Source organism: Atta colombica, unplaced genomic scaffold (assembly GCF_001594045.1).
Source record: "Atta colombica isolate Treedump-2 unplaced genomic scaffold, Acol1.0 scaffold12, whole genome shotgun sequence".
NCBI lineage: Eukaryota > Metazoa > Arthropoda > Insecta > Hymenoptera > Formicidae > Atta > Atta colombica.
This window is the reverse complement of record NW_017259206.1, coordinates 6,857,262-6,873,533: the sequence shown is the minus strand read 5'-3', so window position 1 is coordinate 6,873,533 and position 16,272 is coordinate 6,857,262. Positions and strand designations below refer to the sequence as shown.

Below are 16,272 nucleotides of genomic sequence, written 5' to 3'. Positions count from 1 at the left end.
TAATTGAAATATATATATATATATATTTTTTTTTTTTTCTCTCACAATTAGTCAAGCACACATGTTTCCTCAAAAGAAGCAACAAGACTAATTATCCTCGTCAAACCGTACACAGCAAAAGAATTCACAATGAGTACAAGCTTTTATTATAGCGACTCGAAATTTCGCGAATTAAAATAATTAAATACGAAATGCGTATATACAGTAGAAAAATTCCTGTCTTTTATCCTCCATCCTATTTCCAATATACTTCGCATAGCTGCGCGCCGCTGCCAGAGTGGAAACTAAAAGCGGTTCGATATCTCGATGTCCCACACGACAGCGAAATTTTTCCAACAGACAATTTGCTGGCAGCTCGTCTATCGGAGCCGAAGCGTTTTCACAACACCGATCAGTCAGAGTGGGCGAGGCCGATTTGACATTTACCGCGGCATTCGCTACGCCGGATGGTAGACATCAATTACGTCTAATAGATATTCATATCGACAAGAGGCGGATCGATGGACGTGTCCGATGATTCTCGTGCCGGCCCGGCGCGGCGCCGCGCCACTCGCTCGCAATACGAGCCGGTAAATTTCGCGTTTCGCGTTAAAGTATTCCGCAGGCGGGATATCGTCAACCACATATCCCCGCCATCTCAACCGCCGGTGGCTTCACATTGGCGAAAATAAATTCGCGGCCACGGAATAGTGGACCGTGGGGAATTGCGGGGAAATCGGCCAATTTGATGCTCCGGTATCAATCCGCGCGGTGCATCACCACCGATATCGTTCGGCGACAACGTATCCGGTTCGCTATACGTGAAGAGATCATAGAGCTTTCATCCCCGCGTGTTATTTAACTTTCTGACATTTGATATTTGCGCGTCGTTGTTGCATTCGCGAAATTACGAATCGTTCTCCCTCAAAATTGCCATGCCCGACCTCGTCGAAAAAGGATCGCGAGAGCAACGTTAAATCCTGTTGCTCTCCGCGCAATCCTGGAATTTCATCTCCGCGCTCTTATCAAGCCTGTGTAAGACGCGCGTATACAAATTATACAGGATATTGCAGCATCGTTGGAACTTCGATACTTCAAGGAACAATGTTGGCTTATTATAACTGCTACGAGCAAAGGGCGAAATAATTGAAGCGTACATAGCTGGAGTAAAGCGTGCTCACGATTCGTAGAAGGATCCATTTTAAATAATACGTAGTTATATCTAAAAGCAGATCTTACGCGTGGGTATTACATGAACCACCACTGCCGATTCATCCCCTTCAGCGCCTCATTTTGCTTGTATATCTCGGCTAAGTCTCCTCTCGGGATCGGCTCGTCGTAAAAGAGAACATCGAATAAGGATTATTTGTACGGGCGCGTAATCGTGTATTCGTAATGCCATCACCGACGTCTCACGCGATTGAAACATCCGCGCGCGGATCAGACGGGGGACATAGTCGCTTTGGCGGGAATTGTGGATCCGCAATTTACCGGCCTTTTTTCGCCCGGCAGTCCCCGGGCGGATGGATGGATAACGAGAAAACTTTTTCGTTCAGGACGCCTCGTGGCCTTTACATTACGTCGTAACGTGCCGCACAACTCACGGTTGTCGTTTTTTGTTCGCCTCGCTCGCGCCCGCGTTCACGCTCGCTCACGTTCGCCGTTCACCGGTCCATTTCGCACGATCGACCGCCATACGTTTTGTCGGAGGAAAACATTGCTCTGTCAAACGCGCACCGACTACAGCGATCGTGTTCCTTCGCAGTCCCTGGCTCCTCCGCTGAGATATATAAGCAGAATTATTTTGCATATTGCCGCCCTCAGGCACGTACAGCCGTTGAATCTTGAGCGATGCGAATCTTGAACGATCGATTATCGTTATGCGTTTGCGAGACTACGTCGTGTTCGAGATACATGTTTATCGTACATCAGATGTAGATATTGATAGAGATATAGCGACGTTTGTAATATTTATTAACAGTACAAAATTATCTTTTAAATATAAAAGGTTGAAAAAGGTTGGAAAGGCTGAAAGTATGACGCTCGTCGAAAAAAGAAATGTATTAAATTAAAAAGTAAAACCCAAGTGTACTATCTTTATTGATTTATGTATAATATGATAAAATCTCAGTGATATGTATCTTTGTATATTCTTATTGAAGATCTTCTTATTCCAAGTGATAGCAACTTTAATTCTCCTTCAAAAAATTATCATATCACAACATTGCGTTTCCTTATTCAACACAAGTGTATGTATATCATTTGTATAAATGATTTAATATTAGTAATTGGCGCCAAAATCTCATTGATGAGGAGGATATATCGACATTTGGAGGATGTATTAATTCTCCTTATGAAGCATATCAGCTGAATATTGAATTTTGGACGTATGCTGAGTTCATAGTAGAATCTGGATCAATTTAATTCGGACATTGTCCTTATCGAAGATACGGTCTTTCTTCAGCATTCGCTAAGCCATCCGTCTGAGCATAATCCGAGTATTAAATACGTCCGAATTCATCGACAGAAAGCGGAAATATAATTTCCCACTTATTTATACGCGAATCTCGGAGATGAAAATCGCGTTAATCGCATCCGCATTTTTATCCACTGAAGAGAGAGAGAGAGAGAGAGAGAGAGAGAGAGAGAGAGAGAGAAAGAAAGAGAGAGAGAGAGAGAGATGCGCACGTGAAAAAAATTGTTTATAGGTGCGCGTTTTTTAATACAATTATCGCGCCCGGTTTACGAGTTATATCCCGTATTCCGAAACTGAGTCGCATACGTTTGAAGCGCTTTACAAATTTTTCCTCACGACGCATAATAATTCCCCGCGAAATTACATCTGAGCGTACTGGTATCCCATCGCGGAATTTTTCACTACGCCGTCGTTTTCCGAACGCGTCCGTCGATGGCCCGATTGGCATTGCAAATGCATTAATGTATGCTCTTACCGCGTTCGTCAATATGCCTTTATCCTCGGAAATTTTTCTTCGTCATTTCTCTCGTTGGAATTTCAATCTTGAAAATATTTCCCCGGCAGAGAAGTGCCAATCTATATATATATATTTTTTCTGTTTTTTTTTTATTACGCTATCCTTTATAAATACGCGGGAAAAAAGTTGCTCTCTTTTTTTTCCAGTTTTCTCACATAATAAATCTTTCTAATCGACAATCCGCTTGACTAAATACAACTTGACCATCGTTTGCGGCCGCGTCTTTATTCGCCTTTACATTCTCGGACGCGACCAATCTTCTTGTCTCTATTTCCAGTTGCATTCACGAGATTTGTTGCGAAACAACCGTTTCGCGACTTTGAAGCTTAATAAATTTCTTTTACATTTATGTGCTCTATAACTCATTGAAACACACCGCCACCAGCAAAAGCTTCCATACGACCGTTATTGGACCGTGTGTGCAGGCTGACGTAAATCCTCCGTATCTTCGCCATTTTTCCGCTCGACTTCCTTTGTCGCGCACATAATTTATTGTACCTCTAAATTTACGTAATTTATCGTCCGGTTTAAATCATCTTTCTGGAATTTTTACAACAACAAACTGCATAATTGTTGCCGCATCTACAGTCCGGTATTCATCCTCGATAAGGATTGTATAATTATTTTTCCAACGCAACTCACAACTCCATTCAGCCTCTGCTCGGTTAGAAACCGCTAAAGCATCGGGTATGTCCCAATTGAGAAAATACATCGCATTTTCTTTTTTATAAATGGAGACCACATTTTACGGCGATATTATCTCGACCATATAAAATTCGAAACATAATTTTCGCCACTAATTAATGCGAAACTCCTATCCGTTATCACAATTAAATGTATACGTGCGAATATGCAGAAACACACATATTAATTCGCTTCGCTTTAGCGATGTTACGCCTGTCCTTCGCTCACTGTTGCATCCGTAATTTATGACGTAACCAAATTTATTTCGCTTGTTATCATTTCCATGCGCGGGACCTAATGAATACCGCGCACGAGAGAAATGTAAACAATCTCTTTAGGGTAACAATTGTCGCGAAACGAATAAACGTATGCAAATTGTCAAGCACGAATACTGCAATTGTGGGCAAAATATACATGTAACCGAAAAGATAAATCCGTAAAGCTTCACGAAATTATGCTGTCTTCAGATAAACAGGCGTTCTCCGTTTCTCGTTGCGTTCGTATTCCGACGTTGCACGTCCATTTAGTATCGACTTACCTCGACATACTCCATACGCATTACATCGAATATCGTATACATCTGATTAACTTTTTTACCAGCACCATTTCGTTTGGGATGCATCGCAGATGGGATCGACAGCGCTTCACTGTCTGGTAACTTCCTCCGCCTCTCTCCCACATGTTTCCGTTTACACATGCGCCGGTAAATGTGAGCCATCAATTTCACTTAGTATCCAGAAGAGAGAGATTTCAGGATAGCTTCTCGTCTTGTTATTCCGATACTCGCTTTTCTCCGTCCCATTGAAGGAGGCAAAAAAAGAAAACGGACGATTTTACCTTTGCCCTCCAATCTCTTTGCTTGTCCTGGAGATATTCTACAAACTCCTGGCTCATGTTCTTGTTAAACTCTTAAAAGGGAGGAAGGTATTTTAAAGAGAACATGAGGGATAATCACATCAGTTGTCGTCTCGTTGAAATCAAGAACCAGGTTTACCACAAAACTGGAAACCAGAAAAATGTCAGAAAAATTGAAAACGGTAAGGAAAATTGAGGAAAAGTCAGAGAAAAGTCAAAATTTTTTGAAAAATTAAAATTTCTTGGTTTTAGAAATTTAATATGCATATGTCATATTTATTCAATTTGGAATACTATCAACTTAACAATTGAAAGGAAATGGTGTGAGCAAATTTTACATATTAAATTGTACCCTCAGTAAGATACTTAACGATTTCCAAATCAGAATAAAAATGCACAAAATTTCAAAATTATTATTGAAGCATCATGGAAGTTGTCTGGAAATCAGGGAAAAATTATGAAATTTTAGAATGAAGAATTTGCAATTCTAAGACATACATACTCGTATAATACATCTCAATTTTAATGACGAATTTTTCGAGTAGTTTGAAGTGAATTTTTGTCAAAAAAGAAAAAAACGTCGAAATGCTAATATCTCCTAAAGTCTATTACTTCTGGCGAATCTATAGTTCCGGCCGGCCGGAGTAAATCTCCAACTTTGCAGTTCGGTATGAAAAAAAACGTTTTTTTTTTCGCATTCCGCAAATAATGAGAATTACGATCACGTCTGCGGGCGACTGATTTCGAAATAAAATTCGTTCTATTCGCCGAGAGATTATAATAATTCACCGGGCACCGTTACGCAGTCCGCCCACGAACCGTTCCGCATTTCTGCCACCCCTCCCTCCCCCCTGCCTTCCGCATCTCGCCCGAAAGGAGCAGACAGAGGCAATAATCCGGCCATAAGTTTCATCCCATCGTGCAGATAAGATTATTGCGCGACTATTACTCGAACTGAAAAGCGCTCGATTGAAACGGGTGAGAATCTAACAATAGGCAGTAGAAGCATAGAATGCATTAATCGTGGTCTCTTAATTGTCGGAACAAATTAATGATTAATCTTTTATCACGGCGAGTATTAAGCGAAAATTTTTAATACACGCAGTAACGAGATGGAATTTTTTGTTTATTGAAGTTTACAACATCAAAGTTTCACAATAAACGTTAATTGTCTAATTTTCTAAAATGTTAGGATAGCTTTTGTGCAGTTGTGTGACATTCATTATCTCAAATTGGCGCAATTAATGGACGCTAATGTCATTGAAATAACAAACTGCAACTTGTTTCAAAGGTCAGTGTGTGTAATTATTTTCGAGTCTGGAATATCGTAAAATGCAAAGGCTCGAAATCGAGGCGTGTTTGGACTCCAATTTAATATTTAAATTTTATCGAATTCGACACACGCCGTGTCAAACTGCATCAATCACGACACGCGGGTGATCGTGCTGCATCAAAGCGTGGCCGCGCAAATTTCGGCGAGGTGATTTAATGGTGATTCGTTAACGGAGTAAACGTACCTTCGCTTGAATTGAGAATTAATATCTCGAATTTTCTCGCCTCGATCTATTTATCCCGTGTTCGGACTTTTAATTCGCAAGTAGCGCTGATACATTCATGCGTCATTAGATGTATATGGACGTAATGTGGACATGTATAAAGAAGAGAACCACAACTGACGCATATATACAGTGACGTGCAAAAATTTCCGGCCAGTGACATTTTATACTCTAATTTATATAAACAAAAAAAGTCTAATAAATTTTTAATTATTATTATAGTATTAGTATAAGATGTGGGTAACGAACTTTTGTACTAACACTCGACAATGAGAAAAATTTTATTAGACTTTTTTTTATAAATTAGAATACAAAATGTCACTGGCCGGAAACTGTATATACGCAGTCGAAAATGCCGAAGTGTAAGAGAGATTTTATTTTAGTAAATATCTCTCTCTCTCTCTCTCTCTCTCTCTCTCTCTCTCTCTCTCTGTGTGTTAAAATCTCTCACCCACCACGGAATGATTTCATAAAGAACGACGTACGATGAAAGCAGCAGGGTCGAAGAGAAACTGCTTGTACTTGTAACGCCGTTCTCGCACGCGAATCTTTTCACGAACGGCGTCCCTTTCGTCGAACACACGCGCCCGTGTGTTTCCATTTTCTTGCGATTTCGCACTAAGCCCTCCCTCCTCTGCACCGTTCTCCCATAATGGGAATTTATTTCCAACTACGTGATAGCTCGCCTGGGGAATACGAAAATGAATGCCGTGATCGTAAAATAACAAGCTGCGCCATGAACCGGGACAAACGTGCACGTACAAATTTCAAAACTTTCTCTCTCTCTCTCTCTCTCTCCCGCTTATTCGAATTTACTTGTTATTTTTTAAATTTTGTTTTTTTAATCTATGCATAACATGTCGATTTATCTTCTCCTTTTTTAATATTTTAACCGCCGGATGAGAGTCAATTACGAGATCGTCAGCCAGAATAAAATTCGCAAACTCATGAAGCGAAATTAATATTTCATCCTATGTCATCGCCATCATCGCCCGGGATTTTATGGGAGCTTCGATAAGCGCCGATTGTTATCGGCAGTCGTATGACGCGCATTTAATTTTTAATGCAATTGGAAATGTCGAATCAAATAACTCTTATTTTTGCCTCTCTCTTTCTTTTGTTTTCAGTCTATATTTTTCCCTTTTTTTCTTTAATTTCTCTCTCGTACTCTTTACATCACATTTTTTTCATCGATCCTGCGACGAAAACGCGACGCCGATACGTTAAGGGAACTTTGTAATTTCCAGCGCGAATCGTAGAACGACCATTTCGACGGGCAGACCTTTCCAATTGCGCTCGGTGATGCAATTAAAGTCGAGCCGCGGCAAACGAGATCTATCGGTCCTTCCAATATAATTGTTTCCATGATGTGACCGAACAGTAATTTTTCCCGCTCAGTTACGTCGTGAGAAATAGAACTTTATAAGATTCATTTATTTCCGCGAATATTTTGAAAATAAATATCGCGTTTAAAAGAAGCAATTATTATTATTCAATCTTAATAATAATTTAATTAATATTTATAGCTAAAGACCCTCCTTTGTAATTCGAGTCGCTTTTTGTTTATTTTTTCTTTTTTTTAGTTTCATTCATTGCGACGTTTTCATCAAAGTGAGAATCAAGGCTCGCAGTGTTTTTAATCATCGGTTTGTTTAAGAAAGGTTGGATCATATCTTCTTCTCATGCGAGCCGAGTATCTTTCGAATCACTCGCGCTTCCGACGCGCGTAGGGGATGAAATGGATATTGGGTGCAAGAGTAGAAAAAGAAAGAAAGAGAGAGAGGAGGAGGAGGAGGAGCTGTTCTAGCTTTCCGGCTGTCTGTTTCCGTTTTTCCCTCCCAGAGAGATCCGTGTGCCCCGAACAGAGAGAACGATGTATCTCCGCGGAGAAGCATCCAAGCGTATTTTAGAAGCTACTTGCGCGAACGGACGGTCGAAGAACAAGAGAAAGGAGAGTTCATGTTTATCAATTTCAGAGATATCCCAAGACACCGAATAGAATCGATAAAACCGCGACCCTGATAAAATCCAGAGATAAAACTGGTACATACAGACATTGTTGTATATCGATAAAACTCGGAGATAGATATCGGTCACAGTTTTAGAATAGATAGCGATGAAATCGATAAATGTAGATAGTTCGCCACGGATATTAAATCTATTCGTATCGTTCTTGTTACAGGAATTGAACAGCCGGCACTTAGACCCCGTGGAAGTGTTTCGCGGGATACCTTATGCTGCGCCTCCCGTAGGAGATTTAAGGTTTCGTCCTCCGATCTCGCCGATACCTTGGAGCGGTGTCAAGCTGGCGGATACATTCGGCGCGGTGTGCCCGCAGAATTATCCGGACCTCACCAATAACACTGCCGCACTTTTGCAGATGCCGCAAGGCAGGTATCAGCAGCTCAAAAAGATGGTTGTCTTCCTGGCCAACCAGAGCGAGGACTGTCTCTTCCTCAATCTGTACATACCCGGAAGCGGTAAGAATGCATTTGTCGGTTCTATTTAATAGTATTTAATAGTATTTAATCGTATTAAGAGCCATTAAAAGCATATAGAAAAATTTAAATAGTGTGATGTAAGTAATGAAGAAATCAATATATTGAATTGCTTGCTTATATTATGGCTTTATATTCTCAATTATGATTATTGACTAATTTACTTATGGCTTACGTCTTTCTGCTTAAATTTTTCTGTGTGTTATAGCTCTAATCGTTACACAAACCTGCGTACAAGTTAAAGTGTTATTGAAATTATTTTAGATAAATGACTCTTCATTGCATATTGCATGATCCACTTTCTCGTAATACTTTCGGTCATTAGGAATTAAATTACAACGTAGTCTTTTGAAGAAGGTTTCTTTTTTACGAAAGAAGGGCAAGGTCATACGATAAATAATATTCTAAGAGGGACTATGCAAAATTACGTTTCTATTGTCGCCTAAAGTATCTCGGCAGTAACGTAAAGTTTCTCAATTCTGACAGAATAAAAGGTATAATAAGTTTTAATGAAGGTCTTTACTCTTCAGGAAGGTGGTAAAACTACTCCACATTGAGTTAATGAAAGTTCAACTCTTACTTTGAATAAATAATGTATTTTTCACATCTTATTATTATTTATTCAAGCAGCACAGTTTATGAGCGTTGCAACTCGATTATCAATTCTCGATCGATATTTATTTCAAGGGAAACTCACGCACGTATATATCCGTTATAAATTCTTAAATAAAAAATTCTGTATTAAAGTTCTGTAATAAAAAATTAATAACTTTTAATGGTTCAACGCGTTCGTTCGTTGTGATTATGAGTGGGCGCAAAAAAAAAAAAGACTTAAATTGATTTCACGCTTAAAATTATGTATCGACAGGAAATTATGTATCGTCTAGAAGATGCAATCGACCGAGGTTAATTTTATACGATTAAAAAGAATTTTATATGCCGGAAAATAATACGTTACATTGGAACGTTATAAAGTTTTGAAGCGCGGCCATAATTCGGCTCCTGAAATTCTCAACTATATTATCTATCGGAGCCGACAATTTATGCGTCCGTATAGTATTACATGGCACAAGTTGCTTCCTAAAGTAATTAGTCCTAAAGTAATTAGTATACCTTTATGCCGGGTAGTATCAACCTGGGAGCAGCCGCATGCGTTACGTCGCACGTTACTCAGTGCGCGATGAAAGATAGAGGCGAATTTGCAACGTAAAGCGGCCGGTCTGCGCCGTAACCTCGGTCGGGCTACAAAGGGAAAAGGAAGAAGGATTGAAAATTGCGCGAGCTACGCGAATAACACAAGGTACGGATAGCAGGGCGTAGAGGAGAGTAAGAAACTGTAAAAAAAGCCGATCAAAAAAGATTCTCAATCGAATTTTCGTTACGGGGAAAGCGACTATAAATCAATCAGATCCCAGAATTTTCGCTTTGTAAAAAACTCCAATTTTCGTGAAAAACCTAACCGAGAGCTGCGTGTACTATCTCTCTTATATCTATATGACGCTTTTAGGTGATTTCAGGTTCAGATTTCAGTTACGGATTTCGTGACGATTAGAGCTCGCGATTAACGATCGCTTAATACGGGTGCTTTAAACGGCTGCTTAATATACGATTGCACATCAAGCACAGCTTTGATAAGACAAATATCGATTCCGTAATCGATAAAGACAGTGCTTCGCAGCGTCGAGCAGTACTCACGAATTGATCGATACTAATTGGGCTAGTTTTACGAGTTAACGGATAATCAAAGTAAGATCGCGGTGCGATTGAATTACTAACTACGATGATTGCGAGCTCACGTAACTTGGCAGCGCGCGAAAGCCATCTCCCGTGATAGTTTAGGATGATGTTCTCCCCAGACAGGTAATCTGATGTACCGAGTATAAATCGTATAACAGACAGACATTAATTAGTTGCGACGCGATGGATGGATAAATGCGTATTCCTGGTTTATTAGTTGCTGAGGTGATTATCAATTAAATGGAAACTTTTAATCTTGAAACCCAACTGATGGAGACGTGTACACAGAAGATTCGTAAGGTGGAAGGAAAAGAAGAAAAGAGAGAGGAGGTTCGCTAAATCCGAAGTACTTACAAACACGAAAACCTCGGAACGTGCCCAGGTCTATAAAAAGCGTCGAGTAATCCTAAAGCCTTATTAAAACAAGCTTTTTCGCTTTAATTTACCTTCGGTTCCGGCTTACGCGACGCTCTCGGCGTAAAATTTTACGTTCGCCGTAAAAGACGAGCGTTTAAAAAAAAGGGATATCCGTTTTATCGGGACGATTTTCTAAATCGTATCGTAACGTTTACGACAGCCGCGGCGGATCCGCGCGAAGATGCGTTCCGGAATCTCTCTGTCGCGTAAACCGCGATCGTGAGATACGCTTATTTGTGCGCGTGAAAAGTTGCCGCTGCGACTTTGCCACGTAAATAAATTTGTGGCAGCGACGATCGATCGGTGCCACGAAGTTGTTCAAAGCGAAGCACATCCGTCGCTCTTCCCCTTCGTCTCTCTTGGTAAATGAACAGCTTTGACCCGCGCTGCGCGATTTTTCTCCCATGGTCGTTTCTACGTGCAATGAATCGCGATACCATGGATCTGCTCGTTTCTGACGATTTCGCGAGACCGTGTAAAGACGTGACGAGCTCGTAGAGAATTTAGATGCTTAGTGCGGATTATGCGATGCAATTAGTTATCTTAATTGCGCAGGTGGCAAACGGCGAAAACGACTAATTGGCTGTAGGAATTTCATTTTACATTCATAGAGAAACGGAACATTTGCAGGGGGGGGGGGGGGGGGGGGTAGAGATCTGGGAGTGAATTTAGTTCAGAGTATAAACAATATTGTAAAACGAAATCGCAGACGCGCGAAGAACGACACTCTTAAAACGAAAACTCGCTAGGCGCAATCCGCTGCTTTACATTTGCGATTCGCTTACGGGAAAGAGGGATAAAACGGGTGTAAGCATAATGCTACGTAGCGATAATGTCGTGCGGTATTACGGGAAAAGCTGGATCTGTCAATGGAAGGTTTATACAGATAAGAGGTTTATTCGTGGAAGAAAATGAAAGAGCGACGCAGACACCCATTTGCCTGCTTGCTTTCAGGATCTCGAGGACTGGAGGCGCCGTATGCGGTGATGGTGTACGTACACGGCGAAAGTTTCGAATGGGGATCAGGTAACTTATACGATGGATCGGTCTTGGCGAGCGCCGGCCACGTCATAGTGATCACGCTCAACTATCGTCTCGGCATCTTAGGTACGTGCTACCCTTTAATCAACTGTCCCGCATCCCCGAAAGCATTTTCATTAAGCGAACCTTCTGACGCAACATTCCACGGACAAAGAAATTCCAAATAACATCCATCTTGCGTCAAGATACCTTAATTTCTATCTTGCAATTTCTGAAATTTTATTTGTTTATTTAAAACTTTCTTTACCTCTGAATTTGCTGTATTTTATAATTTGTAGAAAAACATTTTTTGTACTGAATAATGTTTAGATAAATAATTAATCAATTTTTTTTATTATAATTATCTTACTAGAGATTGGAAAACATAAATATCTAAGTAAAGAAGCGCCAATTATTGGAAAAGTTGCACTATATTTCTATAGTGGAAAGCGCGTTTATTACTCCCACCTCCTCGAAAGTAAGTTTGTATCATTAACTACTATACTCTTCGAAATAGAGAGATAGCTTCGTAGAAACCATTTACATTCTTAAGTCAATATTGGCACTTTGAAGACCCACAAATGTATCTCTGTCGTAGTGCGCTGCGAATATACGAAAGTCCGAAAATGTCAATTCTATCTATTTACTTGTTAAACTTCCTTGGTTTATGACTTAATAGCGTAACGAATATTTATACGCTTCGTTTAATTATCGCAGTTATGAAACATTAAATCGAATCTTCACGCTTGTCTCTCTCTCTATACTCCTCTTAAATTTTTTTAATGAAATTCTTCACTTGTCATAATCAGAATTTTTATTTCTTAATTTGAAAACACACATATTAAATATTATAAAATCAAATTTAAAATTTTTTTAAGTTAAACATAGTTATTTTTAACTTTCAAATGTGTCAAAATGTATTATTTTAAAGCCCATTACACACAAGATGACATAAGCTGCATAAGCATAGCATAAGGTTGCTGGAGCAATGAACAGCTTATGTAAATGAATTTGGCGTCTTTATGTCTCATTGGTCCAATGGCCTTATACAGCTTTTATCATGATGTGATGGATTTAATACGTAACATGTTGTCAAAAAAAAAATAACTATATCAACTCATTTTTGTAATCAAATTGCTTACTTTTAAAAACAGTATTTACATTAATACTAATAAACAGTATTTAGATTAATGTATGTAATTGGTAAATAATAAACTAAATTTGAATTAAATTTCCCGGCCGAGGTAATATTTTTCGCAATAAATTTATTAACAGTTTCAACATATTAACATCTTTATAACATGACGGTATTACTTGGTAGCATCAAATCATTAAATTGTTTGTCAATTTAATTCGCGATTACCAGAGTAATTTTAATTGCGTTTTATAGTTCGGAAAAACAATTCGGCGTGCAGTTCTAAAAACATTACAATATGCAAGTACATATATAGTGTATATTAATAATTCAAGATTGAATTTATTAAAAGCAATGAAAATTCAGTTTCGACCGTAATAGACATTTTTCTAGTATCGATTGTGTTTCTCACATATGCAGTCTAAAATAAAGATTCTTAATATTTGAATTAACACATTTCTTGAGTTAATTTATCTAAAAATATGAATTTAAATTGTTTAATTCTATTATTTTAGCTGAATTAACGACACATTGAGTAGAAATAATAGCAGCCTATAAAAATAATTTAAAATAATTTAAATTAGGTATAATTTGATATCATGAATTTAAGTCACTTTCATGACGAAATTTGCGAACAAAATTTTATCAAATGAACGCTATCGCATCGCAAATGTTGCGTGATAACGATAGATAAAAAAAGAGAGAAATGCAATAAAAGAATATCGTGTGATCCGCGAGAATGGTTAAATCGCGAACGATTTGGCATCCTTTCAGGATTCTTGAGGACTCGTCCGTTCCCTGATCGAACGAGCGGATCCGGCGGGAATTTGGCTTTAAAGGACATCACGATGGGACTCCGTTGGGTGCGTGAAAACATCGGCGCCTTCGGTGGCGATCCAACACGGATAACTCTAATGGGCCACGATACCGGAGCGGCGCTGGTGAATTTGCTATTGCTCGCTCCTTACAGTAAAGGTAAGAGAGGAATCCCTAGCGCAATTAGCAATTAATCCTTCGAACTCCGCCTGAACGCTCGCGTACGCCGCGCACGAAACGTTGAATTCCGCAGAATCCTGTTTTAACGGAACGTTCTTACGATTTAAACATCTTCTAGCAATTAGAGAGAGAGAGACACAGAAGAAACTTATGTTTGCAAACGATTTGCGTATCTAGACCACGATTGCCACCTCTCGACTAGTGTTCCATTGGAGATCAATAGCTGTTCTACCAGAGATCCTATTATCTTGCCGGAGATTGATTGCCATTATTAAAATTGTTACTATTTTATAGTATGATCTCTAAAAAAACTTTTTTTCGAAATTGAAAGAAAACCGATGCCTAAAAAAAGATTACTAAATTTTTTAACAGTCGCAGATTTTTTTTCGTTAGTTAAAGAGCTGGAAATTCTAGAAATTAAAAAAGCCAGAATTTCTAAATATTTGAATAAGAACGTCATATGCCTTCCGTTTCATTTAATTTTGATCCATCGATGTGTATACTTTGTGAATTGATATATCACGCTTCCTTTTCATGTACATCATCAAATCTCCATTGACAGCTTAATGCTGTCATTGCGTCATCAGAATTAACAGTTCATCGGTTACTCCAAGCGATGGTCTATTGGGGTATAAAATAAATCAATTTGATCAGCGCGGTATAAATACTGGGTGTTGAGGGCGGCAGAAATATTTGCTTGTCGAGTAACTTGATCCAATATTTACGCCGCTAACGTATTAATAACGTTGTTGTTTATGACAAGAAAACACAATGAAAAATGATACCAATATCGTTTCACTCAGCGTAAAATACATACGTGAAATTCGAACGAGAGGCTGAGCGATCGGAGGTTCGATCAATTCATCTATCGGCGGTGATTTCGCTGAAAACTCTTTGCCTGGCGAAATAACCGGCAGGTTAGAAACGAGGAGACGCTATTTGCAGGACCTTCGGTAGATTAATCGTCCAGGGATTAGTTGGCGAGGGTCTCATGGAAGAGACAACCGAAGGGTTGGTCCGTCCTCTCAAAAAAACATCACCAAGCTCGGGGTGACAAATTACAGGACTCCATTTTATTCGATAAGAGGAGAAAGCGAGATGAGACTTTTCCTTTTTTTCCTTTCCTTTTCCCTTTTTTATCGTCATTGGACAACACCAGCCAAAATTGAACGATCCTCCCAGCCTTTGTCCCTTCGGGTGATCGCGGGATTCTCCGCGGTATAGCTACTCAGCAATGTGAGGAAATTGCGCAATAATAAAAATGCATGGTCCTCGGAACGCGCGTGGAACAAAAGCAAGGACGCTAAAAGCGTCGTAAATACATCGCCGTGCGATAAATCCACACGAATGCGATTACGGCATGATATAGTTGGATACTAATTCCGCGCCAATCAGGCAAATTATAACTAACGCTGCGACCGTTGCTACCCATACGCTTTGCATAATCGATGGTCCAGATTCATTCGATTTGGCACGCTTAAATGTTCCATAGCCGCAATAATTTCGAAATAGCACAATTTCCTAAAATTATCTGTGCATTCTATATATATGTGTGTGTGTGTGTGTGTGTGTGTGTGTGTGTGTGTGTGTGTGTGTGTGTGTGTGTGTGTGTGTGTGTGTGTGTAAAATAGTGTTCTTTATATAAAACCTTCATTATTATATATCAAAGGAGCCTTAAATAACATTTTGATATTAAGACTCAATAAAATTAAAAAACGTAAAAGGAAAAGGATTAAACGAACCTAAGATTAATCGTTATAAATTAAAAATTGAAAACGTTAGTAAATAAACATGTCATTTAGTTAAAATATAAAACTTTAATTTACCGGCAATAAAAACAAACAAAATAAATGTTTCGATTCCTAATGGATCAATGTAAAAATTTACAACAATTTATAACGATTAACCTTAGGCTCGTAACCCTTTTCCTTTTTTTTAACATTTTAATATTTTTAGCTTCATATGTATGAATCAAAATATACCTATATTTCTGTAGTTAGTTTCAAAGTTAACAATGTCCATATTAACGTTTGCACTTAGTACATAACTAATGTTATGCACTTAGTACATAATAAATTAAATTTGAATCAAATTTGTTTAACTCCTGTTTTAGTTAGATTAATATTATATTGAGTAGGAGCAGTGGCGACTTATAAAAGTGATTCAAAATAACTCAAATTGTGGGGTATAATTTAACATTATAAATTTAGTAGTGTTGGAAAAGAAAAATATAAAATATATTGTCCAGATGCCTAGAAGTTTTAAAGTTTATTATTTTTATTAAATCTCTCTACCTCATAAGAATAACTATAACTAATGTAAACTTAACTCTTAAACGCCACACTACGAAAATAACTTGAATATAGCGTATCCAATTCGGTTGTTTGTAATTTTTATAAAAA

General features: G+C 38.7%; 1 protein-coding gene across 1 annotated transcript in view; it reads left to right on the top strand.

Annotated features, from left to right (window-relative positions):
- The window catches only part of LOC108694409 (neuroligin-1-like), a 32,902-nt gene that overhangs the window by 2,076 nt on the left and 14,554 nt on the right, over positions 1-16,272 (top strand). The window contains exons 2-4 of the mRNA XM_018203854.1: positions 8,250-8,547; positions 11,674-11,826; positions 13,649-13,849. Coding sequence (XP_018059343.1) covers positions 8,250-8,547; positions 11,674-11,826; positions 13,649-13,849 — 652 coding nt within the window. The remainder of the gene's footprint in view (positions 1-8,249; positions 8,548-11,673; positions 11,827-13,648; positions 13,850-16,272) is intronic.